Source organism: Xyrauchen texanus, chromosome 28 (assembly GCF_025860055.1).
Source record: "Xyrauchen texanus isolate HMW12.3.18 chromosome 28, RBS_HiC_50CHRs, whole genome shotgun sequence".
Classification (NCBI taxonomy): Eukaryota; Metazoa; Chordata; class Actinopteri; order Cypriniformes; family Catostomidae; genus Xyrauchen; species Xyrauchen texanus.
The window spans coordinates 5,019,311-5,034,415 of record NC_068303.1 but is presented as its reverse complement, the minus strand read 5'-3'; the positions used below and the strand labels follow the sequence as shown (position 1 = coordinate 5,034,415).

The following is a 15,105-nucleotide window of genomic DNA, read 5'->3' as shown; positions in this document are numbered from 1 at the left end:
TAATGCTAGTAATTTGTTTAATTGTTCTTGTTTTATTACTGACTGTTTACTTGTATTTAATAATTACTTAAGAAACCATTTTTACATAATCACAAAAAAAAAATGTGTATTAGTTTTTAGGGTATTTAAATTGGTTTAAGCAATCATAGTTCAAGTGCTTTCCAAATAGAAGTAGTTCTGTTTCCCCTTTTTTGCTTTGCATTCACAGGGAGCATGTTGTTTGTATCACTGCAGAATGACATTAACATACTTTATGATCTTGCTGTGCACACAGACACGTGTGTAACAATAGCACAGGAAGATTGTAGCTCCATTTAACTTGGCTAACAATTTACAGAAATAAACCCAGAGGAATGCATGTCCTCCTTTATAACTTTACAGCTCCTACAAAACTATAAAGACCATTTAAATCCTACCAGATTGATTTGAAAGGTTCCATAAAATACTGTAAGTAGTCTGAGACAAGATGTTGTGAAACATTCTGTTAAAGACTAAATACAACCAAAAACAATAAAAACAATTATGTCATCATTTATTCACCCTCATGTTGTTCTAAAACTGTATCAGTTACTTTTGTACGTGGAACACAAAAGGAGCTGTCAGGCAAAATGTTAGCATTAGTCACCATTCACTTTTATTGCATCTTTTTTTTTTATGTACAATGAAAGTGAATGGTGACTGAGGCAAACAGTCTGTCTAACAGCTCCTTTTGTGCTCTACTTAAGAAAAAAGTGTGGGTGAGTAAATTATGACTTTTTGGACATTTTGATGGATGTAAAATTGGACACTTTACATGCCAAAGTTTAATACTTTGGGTTAGAAGTGTGTTAAAATTTCTAAACCCCTACATTTTACTCTTACCTTATTTGTTAATGCACACTTCATTTTCCAACCCTGTTTCTGACTGGATCTTTAACCTCTCTGTCTTTCCTTAGGACTGAATGTTGGTTGTTTCTATGCTGTCGGTACACTTCTTAACCAAATGATCGTCGAACACTATCCCGTAAGTCCCTCCCACTCACCTACCGTCCAGCCAATCATGAGAGCCCCTGACCAACACTCAATTCACACTTAAATAACTTTGAACAAACCCCTAATTCCTAAATTTTGGCACATAAATCCTCAAACCATGAACAAAAGCTTTAAGTAGGGATGCACCGAAATGAAAATTCTGGGCCGAAACCGAAAATCCAGGATGCACTTGGCCGAAAACCGAAACCGAAATTTTTACCTATTTAAAAAAAAAACAAAAAAAAAAAACAATTGTGTATAATTGTATTAATTTTATACTTTTTCATTAATTTCATGAATTTAATTAATCTGAATTGAAAAACTACAAACCAATAAAATAAATCACACTTTTATTGAAAGTAGCACACCAAAATTGGACAAAAAATATATTAAAACTATATTAAATATTATTCTTCTTTCAGTTCTGTAAAAATCTAATTTTACAGATTTTATTAACAATTATCCAAATAATGTAAAGTTTTAGAAAACTATTATATGCAAAACAAGAGTCAAGAAATGAACTTGGCTAACATCTTTCAAAAAGTTTAAATATGCAACAGTAATTTTAATTAAAACAACAGGCAGAACACAGAATGGCAGAGGGCCTCTATTCCACTGATCTATAATATATATATATATATAGATCAGTGCTCTATTCTGTTTATGTAAACGTATGTACACTTTTAGTGAACATTATTGTGCAAAACAGCAGTAATTGAACTAAATCAATTACTTCAATCATATTGGACCGCTTTCTATTTAAGTACAAGTGACAGGTTTCTCTTCAAGAACAAAAGTTGCTAAACTTTCTGACAGTCTCTCCTGTCAGAAAGCTCATCAAGAACATGAGATGCTGCACTGAACAGTCTCTCACTCTCTGTGCTGGTGCTTGGGCATATAAATACCTGTGCGCAATCCGCGCAAGCAAAGGAAAGCGGTCTTTGTTTATGCGACCGTAGTCAAGGGGATTGTCGCTTCTGGCGTAGTTCAGATAAATACGTCTCAAGTTGTGTTGTAGCTGCGCTAGTTGTGACATTTTCCTGTAGAATCTCTTGCTGTATTCTGTATATATATATCTTGAAAGTTCTGCTGAATAAACACTGCAGATCGCAAATTTGATGTCCTTATCAGAAACTTTGAAGAATTTCCACACTGCTGACATGATCGGCCTTTGTTTGGTAGCGCTGTGATAAGGGCTAGATCGATCCAGATTGAAATCTGAGCACTGAGGGGCGAGGAGGTATCTATTTTCGGCTCATATTTTCGGCCTTTTTTCTCTTTCGGTTTTCGGCCGAAATTTCGGTGCATCCCTAGCTTTAAGCTTGGATCGGCCTGCCAAGAAAAAAAATAAAATAAAAGTGTTCCGTTTTGATATATAAATTATTTTGCTTTGTATGTATTATTGTAATTGGTAAAAGCATAAAACTGATCAGATACCATGTGTAATATGTCCTTGGAAAGATCTCAAAGATTAGAATACTACCAGCCTATTTTTTTACTTAATATATAAATATAGCGAGTAATAGCTACATTTACATTAACATTTATGCATTTGGCAGACGCTTTTATCCAAAGCGACTTACAGTGCACTTATTACAGGGACAATCCCCCCGGAGCAACCTGGAGTTAAGTGCCTTGCTCAAGGACACAATGGTGGTGGCCATGGGGATCGAACCAGCGACCTTCTGATTAACAGTTATGTGCTTTAGACCACTACGCCACCACCACCAACAGCTACATGTCTTGGACATATACAGGTGAAACTCGAAAAATTTGAATATCGTGCAAAAGTTCATTAATTTCAGTAATTCAACTTAAAAGGTGAAACTAATATATTATATAGACTCATTACAAGCAAAGTAAGATATTTCAAGCCTTTATTTGATATAATTTTGATGATTATGGCTTTCAGCTTATGAAAATTAGAATATTACATGAAATCAATAAAAAAAAAGGATTTTAAATACAGAAATGTCGGCCCTCTGAAAAGTATAATCATGCATATGTACTCAGTACTTGGGTTGGGCCCCTTTGCATTAATTACTGCCTCAATGCGGCGTGGCATGGATGCTATCAGCCTGTGGCACTGCTGAGGTGTTATGGAAGACCAAGATGCTTCAATAGCGGCCTTCAGCTCTTCTGCATTGTTTGGTCTCATGTCTCTCATCTTTCTCTTGGCAATGCCCCATAGATTCTCTATGGGGTTCAGGTCAGGCGAGTTTGCTGGCCAATCAAGCACAGTAATACCATGGTCATTGAACCAGGTTTTGGTACTTTTGGCAGTGTGGGCAGGTGCCAAGTCCTGCTGGAAAATGAAGTCAGCATCTCCATAAAGCTTGTCTGCTGAAGGAAGCATGAAGTGCTCTAAAATGTCCCGGTAGACGGCTGCGTTGACTCTGGACTTAATAAAGCACAGTGGACCAACACCAGCCCGATGACATGGCTCCCCAAACCAAGACAGACTGTGGAAACTTCACACTGGACTTCAAGCATCTTGGATTGTGTGCCTCTCCATTCTTCCTCCAGACTCTGGGACCTTGGTTTCCAAATGAGATGCAAAATTTGCTCTCATCAGAAAAGAGGACTTTGGACCACTGAGCAACAGACCAGTTCTTTTTTTCTTTAGCCCAGGTAAGACGTTTGACATTTGAAGCCCATGTCCAGGACCCGTCTGTGTGTGGTGGCTCTTGATGCAGTAACTCCAGCCTCAGTCCACTCCTTGTGAAGCTCCCCACACATTTGAATGGCCTTTTCCTGACAATCCTCTCCAGGCTACGGTCATCCCTGCTGCTTGTGCACCTTTTTCTTCCACACTTTTCCCTTCCACTTAACTTTCTATTAATGTGCTTTGATACAGCACTTTGAGAACATCCAACTTCTTTTGCAATTACCTTTTGAGGCTTTCCCTCCTTGTGGAGGGTGTCAATGATGGTTTTCTGCACAACTGTCAGGTCAGCAGTCTTCCCCATGATTGTGAATTCAACTGAACCAGACTGAGAGACCATTTAAAGGCTCAGGAACCCTTTGCAGGTGTTTAGCTGATTAGAGTGTGACACTTTGAGCCTACAATACTGAACCTTTTCACAATATTCTAATTTTCTGAGATTCTGAATTTGGGGTTTTCATAAGCTGTAAGCCATAATCATCAAAATTATATCAAATAAAGGCTTGAAATATCTTACTTTGCTTGTAATGAGTCTATATAATATATTAGTTTCACCTTTTAAGTTGAATTACTGAAATTAATTACCGTAACTTTTGCACGATATTCTAATTTTTCGAGTTTCACCTGTATGTTGCATGTAAACAGGTGTTGCTTATAAGCCGTGATTTCACTTATAACTTCACTACACATAAACAGAACATAAAATGTCATACCATGACTTGGAGAAGGGGATTCCCATTAAAACGAGCCCACACACAACATAATTGGATGCAAAGATCATTAGATAATCCACACGAAGCACAATGTCCACACAGCACATAATGTGCTATCTTGCTAAAACACATAAGTTTTCCTGGATCAGATGATCTAATCGGAAATGTAGTATGTTGCCCAGTGTCATAGAACCCTAAACCAATAGTATGAGGATTCGGATTGCTGCAACCAGAGGTGCAAGTCATCCAAATATGGGCAGAGAACATTGTTCAATCTAGTAACATATGATGGCACCAAGTATATGACACAGTGTACTAGACTCAATGATGGCTCAAATGGCACAGAATGGAACTGAATGAGAACACATTTCTAATGCCTGCATGCATCAGCATATTTAATTAGTTCTTATGTACAATTATTATGTTTTATTTGTTTGGAGATGTTTTTGGACACTAGGATAAATTAATGTTGTAATGCTATAACTGTTGATTGCTTTGTCATATCAACACAAAAGTTTGCTCCGTTACAGCTGGCATGATTGGGAAATAAAAGCAGTTTTTCCTGAGCAACAGAGATATAAAGTATAATGTCAAGGAAGAAAACAATTTTAAAAAAGGTTTTTTGGGGGGGATTTTTTCAGTTTCATAGGATGAGAGTGTCATAGTTTTGTCAATCTGTATAATTAAAAACATGAAATCTTTAAAAATGACATCAGAGTTTAAACCAGCCTGCATTTAAATATGGGTTCACTTACAGTGAAATATAACATGGGCTTTTTTTAGTTTTTGTTTTGTTTTTTGGTGAGTAAATTATTGGCTGCCAAAAGCATAAAACCAAAATTTCAAAGCAATGGACATTTAGAAACCAAAAACTCCTAATATATAAAAAAATATTCAGCCTATAACATTCAGTTTGCATTTTGTTGTGCCTATACAGTTCGTGGTGTTAAAATTAATACATTTGTGTTTGATTTTACAAATATCTCACTGTGTTGGGTTACCCTTGATGTCCGCAGTAAACTCTGGGTCCTGAATCAACACTGAAATAGAGAATGTATGTGAAAGTTTATTCTGATTTGGCAGGGAGAGGAGGTGAACGCTGGCAGGATTGGCCTCACCATCGTGATCGCTGGCATGGTGGGTTCCCTCATCTGTGGAATCTGGTTAGACCGATCCAAAACATACAAGTAAGAAGCTTGATATTAATCCCAACAAATGTGTCTTTTGAAATGGCCTTTAAACAACGAAAACACTCGATAAACTTTAGACTTAAAACCGGCAGATTCTTTCCCAAAGGAGAGTTTATTATTGACTTCTGCCTCCTATGGGACTGTTCGTATTATTTAGTTTAATGTGTTTGTCCAGTTGTGTGCCTCTTTAACCCATGAACCTGGACCTCACTGAACCCACGACCTTTTGTTTTAAGTGTATTTATGATCTCTCCACAGACAGACAACTCTAGCCGTGTATCTCATGTCCTGTCTGGGTCTGTTGCTTTATGCTTTTACTTTGGATCTGGGGCATCTGTGGGTGGTTTTCATCACAGCAGGAACCCTGGGGTAAGAGACTTACAAAACACTCACAAAATGTCATTGCTAAATTTTGTTCCCTTCTAAATGATCAAATTAATAATATTCCTGTGTCCAGAATTATTAAACTTGTTGTATGCTTTGGGCAAAAGCATTTGTGGTAGAGGTTTTATTTGTGTATTCTACTGTAGATTCTTCATGACCGGTTATCTGCCTCTCGGCTTTGAGTTTGCTGTGGAACTCACTTACCCAGAGTCTGAGGGAACATCATCAGGTCTTTTGAACTGTTCTGCACAGGTCTGTGTGTGTGTGGTCCGTTTCAGTGTCAAATACCATAAAATCAACATAATGCATAAAGCAACACGAATCAACAATCACTGGCAAACGTTTGCATCAGAACTAGTGATGCACCGATGTATTTATCAGCCAATTATTTACCAAAATAAAACAACTGACATAACGGTTATAAGCATGAAAATGAAAAAACTATGGTTTATTTATAATTAATTAGTAACACACTTTGTAAAAACCCAATATGTAGAAGGGTTAGCACTCCTAAGAACATGTCATATTTAGTCTTTCTCATTCTCATATTAAAGGCGCACTCAGTAATTTTTACCTCAATAAAAAAAGTTTAACTCCTAAAGACATTAATTGTAATTTTGCAATGTATGTAGGAAATCATGACCACTCACATTAAAATGAAGATTCCAGTCATATCAGTAACCTTATAAAAGCTGTTTTATTCTACTTGGAGAGGGTCCGCACATGGGGGCTGTCATCTTAGTATCACATGACCAGCCAAATAAGCTACTACTCGCTTAATCTCAGTAACCGGCCTGTTATTTTGTCACTCACTAATTAAAGTAATCATGGCTGACTGTGAATACTATGTTTCTATAATGGTATCTGAGACTGAAAACTACTGATTTGAAATGATACTGCATCCAAGCCACTAGATGTCAGTGTAAGTCCAAGATGACACAAAGACAAAAGTTAGTTACTTCACCTTTAATGAGAGAAAAAAAGCTGTGAAAGTGGCACTTACCTATTGGCTACCTGAAGAGGATAACCATCCAAAATGCTTTGAAACCAGCAGACTTTGACTTCTGAGACATCAATATGATACCCATTAATGCTGCCCGATTGATTGAATTAAGATTAAAAATGCAATATGGCCTTGCACGATTACTAAACCTTAAAAGGCTGCATTTGAAATGACAGTCTGCATTCAGCACTGTGTGAGCAAGCGGCGCCCTCTAGTGGTCTGGATGGCAGTATCCATTTTACTACTTTAATACAGAATTTAAATGGTTTTATTTTCCTTTGGTTAAAACTTTTTATTTTTCTATAATGTGCTTGACATTTCCTTGGAATTGTCATATGCATAGTATGAATTTGTGATGTTACATGCATATAAATTGTGAGATTTGTTGATTTGAACTGTAAAAACAAGAGTGCAACATTTTTTTAGTAGTACATAATAACCTTTTTTCGTATCAATCATCATAATATAAAATGTATATATTTTTTTGGATCTTTTATTTTCTACGTATAAATTGTTTTTAACAATAAATAAAAAAAAAAGCTTTTATAGCTCTTTGTAAATTTTTAAGCATAATTCCTAAGTAAAACAGTGGTCTTATGACAAAATAAGGTAAGTGGCAAAATATCGACCTATAAGCTTTTGTTTCAATCTTTATTGGCCAAAAAGTTTCATAATGGTGCATCCCTAATCAGAACTATTCACACTTGCAGTCCTGAATAAAATAATATACTGTATTGTATATATTATTCTTCTTTACTGTCCCAACATTTTCGGAATTGGGGTTGTTCCAAAAATGCAGCACCTAATGAACATGGAACATCACTAAACTAAAACCTCTTCAGATCTGTATATTGTGTATTCATTGTGTCACTCTGTCTGGCCGTCTGTCTTCTTTCTTACTGCAGGTATTTGGGATCATATTCACCATCTGTCAGGGGAAAATTATGGACTCGTTTAACACTCTGGCTGGAAATCTGTTTCTGTGTGTCTTCCTTTTGATAGGAACCGTCATAACAGGTAAGGACAACGTGTGTGTCCCTTTACTTGCATCACTGGCTCTTAAATGGATAGTTCACACAAAAATGAAAAATCTGATGAAATTTCCCTTTTAATAAAAAATAATTGACTCAACCTGTGTGACTTAATTTCTCCCATAAAACACAAAAAGAGAATGTTGATGCAGCTAATTTCCATACAATGAAAAATAATCCTTTTGTTCTTTTTGGACAGCCCTTGGTCAACATATGCTTTCATTGTATAAAAAAATATATATCTCCTTTTGTGTTCCACTTAAGAAGTCATATGGGTCATATGGGACATGAAAGTGAGTAAATGATGACAGAATTCAAACTCATGGGTGAATTATTAATAGAAGTGAACTGAACTGAATATAAACAAAGCTTAATTTTATTGTTTTTTTCTAGGCACTTGGGTGTCCTGCTATGTATTTTCCTCTTTAAAGTAATACACTAAAATCATCTACTAGAGCTCATAATTTGAGGACTTACTAATTTGTTTATTGTGTGGTTGCTTTTTACTAATTTGTTTATTGTGTGGTTGCTTTGTAATGTTTTGCTTCCTGGAGAAGATAATGCTTCTTTGAAAACATTGGATATTGAAATTCATGCTGCATGAGCAAAAAAGCTGCTCTGTTTTCCATTGTTTCAGTTAGTGTATGAGCTTTTAAATGAATGGAAAAACACTGGATTGTTGAAATGGAGAAAGCAGCATTATTTAGGAGCGATTAAAGACAATGTTCCCTTCAGGGTACAAACACAGAGCTAGATTTGTTCTCAAGAACTCTGCTGTGACCTCCAGTTAGTGACATGCAAGTGACTGAATGAAGAATAAAAGTCACGGAGACATTCTTTCTCTGAGTTGGTTTAAATGACAAGGATCACACAGTTATTTAGGTTTTGTAATGGATAATTTTAAGTTGAAGTGTATAGTTTTTTAATGCGTAAAAAACAAAATCACATTCTCTTTACTGATACGTGGAAAAACGCAAACAATTTACAATAAGGTTGTATTTGAAAAAGGGGATATGACATGCCTTTTTGATTATTTTAATGTCACTTGAGGTTCAGTTATATACGTCATGTTTTTTGCACAAAATCAGTAATATATTTGTAAAACATGATAATTTCCACCCTCAGTCTGACCCTCTGACATAAACACCCGGCTTTGGTGCTGTTTCTCCTTTAAGACTTGATCGTAAACGCCCACTGTTAAGGCGGGTGCACAACGTACGATTTATCAAATTCCTTTACGGGTGTTGCTTGTCAGACTGTACGATATGAACGCATTGATATCGCCATGGCACACTGTGCAACATTATGTCAAACTGCACGATACACATCATAGCCGACTGTGGTCCCAATCGCCCCGATCAGTGAACGTGACTCACGTTACGGGAGTGTTGCGAAATAGAAGCTGAACGGCGAAATTTACCCACCACGGAGGAGCATTTTTTTCTCTCTCTCTGAAAGTCAGGACGTCAGCATTTCCATTGCTCCAATACCACTCCATCACGAGCATAGGCTAACATTTACAAGAAACATGGATTTTGTCAAATAGGCCTATAATAAAACCGCTTGTTCACAAATACAGAAAATTACAGATGTTGAGAATGAACGCAAGTGCGGGAGATGCAGTCATAATGAGATACTACAAGCAAATATTCTTTGTGGAAATAAAAAGACTTGTGTCACGAATAATTACAAACTTCTCCATTCACATTGGAGAAAACAAAAAGGTGGGTTATCGTCTTTCTCTTTTAGATTAGTAAACGATTGGCCATACAAAATTGAGAAAATTCATAAAGGCTGATAATATATCACACTTGCAATTTCCCTATGGATAATGCAGAAACATGACATAGATTTCTATAATTGTATCCCAGCTGTATTTGCTCATTTGGATTGAACGTTGTAAGATTGCCAATTTTGCCCTGCGACGAGAGAAATCCTTTAGGATTCCCGAAATTTGTCTCCAACAGCAGAATCGTGGCCAAAATCGTACTGTGTGCACCCGCCTTTATGATTGGCTCTCTGCTCTTGAATGATCTACTCTCTCTGATTTCCATCTCACTGTTTACCTGGGCTACGGAAGTGATAAGGCAAAATAAGTCTTGATGTGTTGTGGAGGTGGTCAGATGCAAATGTCTAGCACAGTGTGACATCACAATATGGAGGAAGTCATTTTGGCATCTTGGTTTCAACAAATGCTCTTTTTGCAGTGCGAAGGACGTTTTGAGTTCTGAAACATTTATAGTATGTTTTTACAGTGACCTCTTATATATCAAAAGATCAAGGATAATTTGATTCCTCGTGTCATGACACCTGTAATAAATCCATTAGGTATCATCAAAAACATTGTTCATTGTTGGTTCATGTTAACTACTGTAGTTAACAAATGTTAACATATACAACCTTAGATGCAACCGTAAAGTGTTACCAACTATTTTTTCTATAGTTTTTATGTATTATATGGTATTATAATGGAGGGGGTGGTTTCCTTAATTGTCATGAAAATAACATAAAATCTTAGTCTTTAAAAAATGAACACTGAAAAAGTGAAGTTGTCTCATTGAGTTTGTATTTTTTTATCCCAGGCTGTATTAAGTCAGATCTGCGCAGACAGTTGGCAAACCAGCAAGCACTGACAGCTGTAAGTAGTAAACCAAACACGCTTGCAAAGCAACCATAGAACGGCTGCACCTGCACTTGCATGTATTGGCCTGGAATTACACCTGAACTCTCTGTATATTAATGGACAAGCTGAAGATCAATAATGCATATACATACTATATAAAATGGATCAGGCATATTCAGTACAAATATGAGATGTACTTCTAAAATTGTTACAATCCCATCTAGGGTGAGGCCGCAACATAAAACTGAAACACTGAATAAATATATTTTTACAACGTTAATTTTTTACACTTTTATTACACTACAGCAAACACTCTTAGCACAAGTTTATACAGCAATAGGATCAACAGGCATTTAAAATCAGCAGAGCTCCCCCTAGAGCCTCTTTTATGCTCATGTCTCTAGGGCCGCACCAATCACAGGTTGTCAAACCTAACTTAATTTGTTCTTTAAGTGTTTGCTTAAAAAGTTTGTGCTATATTTCTTGACAATAAATTCCACTTGATTTGATATTTTGTTGATAATGCAAAAACATTTATACATTTTAAGTGTGGCTTAAGTGTCCAAAGACATTTTGGGGCCAGACTATATGTCAGAGAGACCTTATCTTACAAAAATACATTTATGTTGTGCATGTGGTCTGTAGTTGTGGCAGAGTTCTGTTTCATGCAGTTAAAATCATATTGTGTTTTTATTACGTTATGGCTGTTACCACATCTGCAGATATTAGATAACATGACTAACTCCTGACATTTCTTCCACATGCTTGTGTGTTCTGTTATTTGGCTCAGTGTGTGTTAACCGAAACGCCAGTCATTTAGAACAGAAAAGTATTAAATGTGTTGATTACAGGTCATTTTGGTTTGTTAGCTGTTGTTTTTAAAATTCTATTGCAGAAGTATGACTGTGTTCCTGCAGATTCTTGTGGGTTTTCAGCATCATGCCTTTTTGATGTTTTAATTGTCTCTAGCATCTCCTGTGGACACTGAGCTCCTGTTATTTTGTTGATTTTCCAGCACTGTGATTTGGATGATACAGGAAGTGCTTAGAGATTCATGCTGTCAATATAAACACACTTCATCCTGTTCACCACTGTTACTTGTGCTTAACCTTACTCTGCAAATCCTGGTTCCACGCATCCCGTTTCCTCTTTCTATATTTTCTGGTTTCTCTTTCCGTGCATTCCGTTTCCTCTTCCACACATTCCTTTTCCTCCTTCACCTAATCCCCATTCCCTCTTTCCACTCATCCATTTCCTTTTTTATTCGTCCCCACTCATCCCATTTCTTGTCTCCACTCATCCCGTTCCCTATTTCTACTGAACCTGTTTCATGTTTCCACTCATCTTCCTTTCGCTTTTCACTCTTTTCGTCTTTCCACGCATCCCGTTTCCTCTTTCCATGCTTTCTTTTCCACTTTCCATATTTTCCATTTCCTCTTTCCACGCTATCCTTTTCCTCTTTCCACGCATACCGTTTCCTCTCCACTCATCCTGTTTCCTTTTTCATCCATCCCCCTATCCTTTTCCCACTCATCCCATTTCTTGTCTCCACTCATCCCATTTCCTCTTTCTACTCATGCTGTTTCCTATTTCCACACATCCCGCTTCCTCTTTCCACGCATCACGTTTCCTCTTTCCACTCATCCCCGTTTCCTCTTTCCACTCACCCCATTTCCTCTTTCCACTCATCCCATTTCCTCTTTCCATTCATCCCATTTCCTCTTTCCTCACACCCCATTTCCTCTTTCCACGCATTGTTTTCTCTTTCCATGTATTCCGTTTCCTCTTTCCACTTATCCCGTTTCTTGTCTCCACTCATCTTGTTTCCTCCATCCACACATCCCTTTTCCTTTTTCTACTCATCCCATTTCCTCTTTCTGCTAATCCCCTTTCCTCTTTCCATCCATCCATTTCCTTTTTCCATGCATCCCATTTCCTCTTTCCACTCAGTGGTGTTTCTTTCCATACATCCCGTTTCCTTTTTTTATTCATCCCCATATCCTCTTTCCACTCATTCTGTTTCATGTTTCCGCTCATCCTGTTTTCTCTTTTCATTAATCGCTTCCATCTTTCCAAGCATCCCATTTCCTCTTTTCACACATCCAGCTTCCTCTTTCCAAGCATCACGTTTCCTCTTTCCACTCATCCCCATTCCTTCTTTCACCTCATCCTACTTCCCTCTTTCCGCGCATCTGTTTCCTCTTTCCTCGCATCCCATTTCTTCATTCCACTCTTCCCTTTCCCTCTTCATCTCAGATCAACGTTGCTCATTTTCACAGATCAGGTGTGCGCGTGTGTGTGTGTGTGTGTGTGTGTGTGTGTGTGTGTGTGTCTGCAGGCAACATTGGGCAGGTCAGATGTTCAGGATCACAGTGGCACTTCTCTCCTCTCGCCCTCCCCACACATATGATCAATCAATCACTACTTGATTTTATCACTAACTGGCGGTTCAGGTACAGGTGGCACACACCAATCTGATTCACACTCAATGACACATTTTAATCTTGTAAACTGATTCAAGCATGCGTTGATTTTTCTTGATTTTTATGATAAAATCAAGATGTTCTACTTGATTTTTGTTGACACTTCTGCTTTATCCAAATGCTAAACCCTTGAGCTCTTTGCAATGTTGAATATAGCATGTTGTTTTCAGCTTCGCAGTGTTATTTTTCATTTGTCTTTTAGGTATGTCTTCTCTTTGGCTGTTAGTTTTAGTTTATTTTTTTTTATTTTTTTATTTTAAGACTGTCAAGTTATTTTGTTAACTGATATCATTTAAAAATGTTTAACACTGTTAAATGTCTCTAGTCTGTCAGTGTTATCATGAAATCATGGCATTTTTATAAGCAATGAAGGCAAGGTGTAAACGCTTTAGATTTCATAAAACTGTTTATCAAACAAGAACGTTTTTCACACTGTTGTGTTTTTATTTGCATTTATTTTCATTAACAATAATAGCACTTCTGCATTGTCAGTTTTATCGTCATAGACTCACTAACTGCCCCTCCAGCTGATATGTGCATGTGTGAAATGTGTGACGCTGTTTCACTTTGATAATTATTATGCATTTTGTGTTTTTAGGACCCTTTGGAGAGATCAACTGCAAAACCTTCTGTTATAGCTGAAGCCAAACTCTAACACGCGCACACCTTACTGGCAGATAATATGAATTCCGAATGGATTGTATTTAGCATTTCATTTTCTTTTTACCGTTTTTGTGTGTGTGTGTGTGTGTGTGTGTGTGTGTGTGTGTGTGTGTGTGTGTGTGTGTGTGTGTGTGTGTGTGTGTGTGTGTGTGTGTGTGTGTGTGTGTGTGTGTGTGTGTGTGTGTGTGTGTGTGTGTGTGTGTGTGTGTGTGTGTGTGTGTGTGTATTGTTACTGTGTTGAACAAACCAGGGATTGCCTCCTTAATGTAAACAGAACTTGTTTCTTCAAAAAAAAAAGTGTTTGTACAACATTTTTCTAATTTAATCTGATCTAGAATAATCTTCTCAGGATATATCTCATTTTTAACTATCAATTGATGATTTAAATTAATTATGGTAATGTTCTTTTTAATCACAAAACGTTTTTACAGATAGTTTCAAAAACAAATTCTCAGATGAAACGTATAAGAACCACACATAATGTGTATCAGTATTGTGCACAGTTGATTATGCTGTATTGGTTTCCATCTTTGCAGTAATATAAATTAATTAAACATTTTTCTATTCTCGTTTTGTATTTCAACCCAACTTTAAAGTCTAAAGATTTTATTTGGAATTAATAATAGTATTTGGTGTTTGTTTGTTTTAGTTTTTTTTTTTTTTATCACATCTTAGCACCCTGCGATGGACTGGCGACCTGTCCAGGGTGTCCCCCGCCTTTCGCCCATTGTTAGCTGGGATAGGCTCCAGCCCCCCGCGACCCTGTACACAGGATAAGCGGTTGACGATGGATGGATGGATGGACATCTTAGCATTTTTCACTTATCAATTTAGTTTTTTCTGTAGTAAAATGTTTTTATAGCTTTCTCTGTATAAAATTACTGCCCTGTTTATGCCTAACACTGAATGATTGTACACTCAATAGTCATTACCCTTACTTAATTGAATTTGAGAGTTTTTTTTGCAAACAATTTTATTTCATTCACTCAGATTGTCATTTTCCTTGAGCCAAAAATTATTTTATTAAATTAGGTCAAATCAATGCGCACTGGTAGATTTAACTTGACTTTATTAGGTTTGTCAAACTCAATTTAATAATTTTAAATGTAATTAATTTTCTTTTGTTGGTCCAAGTTTATATTATTAATCATTAATTTTGTGATGAAGATCCAGGAGCGGAAAGTCTATAATGAAGCACAATTCCAAAATCGAAATCCAATAAAATAAGTCCACAGAACTGCCGAACAAATCTAATAAACACTACCCAAAGAGCACAAAACAGGTAAACATGCAAAAGGTGTAAAATAATAAAAATGAAAAAAATAAAATGTATACACAT

The 15,105-nt window shown here is 36.6% G+C and overlaps 1 protein-coding gene across 3 annotated transcripts in view; it reads left to right on the top strand.

Moving 5' to 3' along the window:
• flvcr2b (FLVCR heme transporter 2b) overlaps nt 1-14,768 on the top strand; it is a 29,907-nt gene extending 15,139 nt beyond the window's left edge. Inside the window, exons 4-11 of one of the 3 annotated variants that reach the window (XM_052095806.1) lie at nt 936-1,003; nt 5,473-5,576; nt 5,838-5,948; nt 6,110-6,215; nt 7,872-7,983; nt 10,580-10,635; nt 12,959-13,073; nt 13,702-14,768. In XM_052095806.1, the coding sequence (XP_051951766.1) occupies nt 936-1,003; nt 5,473-5,576; nt 5,838-5,948; nt 6,110-6,215; nt 7,872-7,983; nt 10,580-10,635; nt 12,959-13,030 (629 nt within the window). In that variant the 3' untranslated portion in view covers nt 13,031-13,073; nt 13,702-14,768. Of the gene's footprint in view, nt 1-935; nt 1,004-5,472; nt 5,577-5,837; nt 5,949-6,109; nt 6,216-7,871; nt 7,984-10,579; nt 10,636-12,958; nt 13,080-13,701 lie in introns of all 3 variants that reach the window. The other 2 variants (XM_052095807.1, XM_052095809.1) reach the window with 2 other exon arrangements.
• Nucleotides 14,769-15,105: the final 337 nt, after the last annotated feature.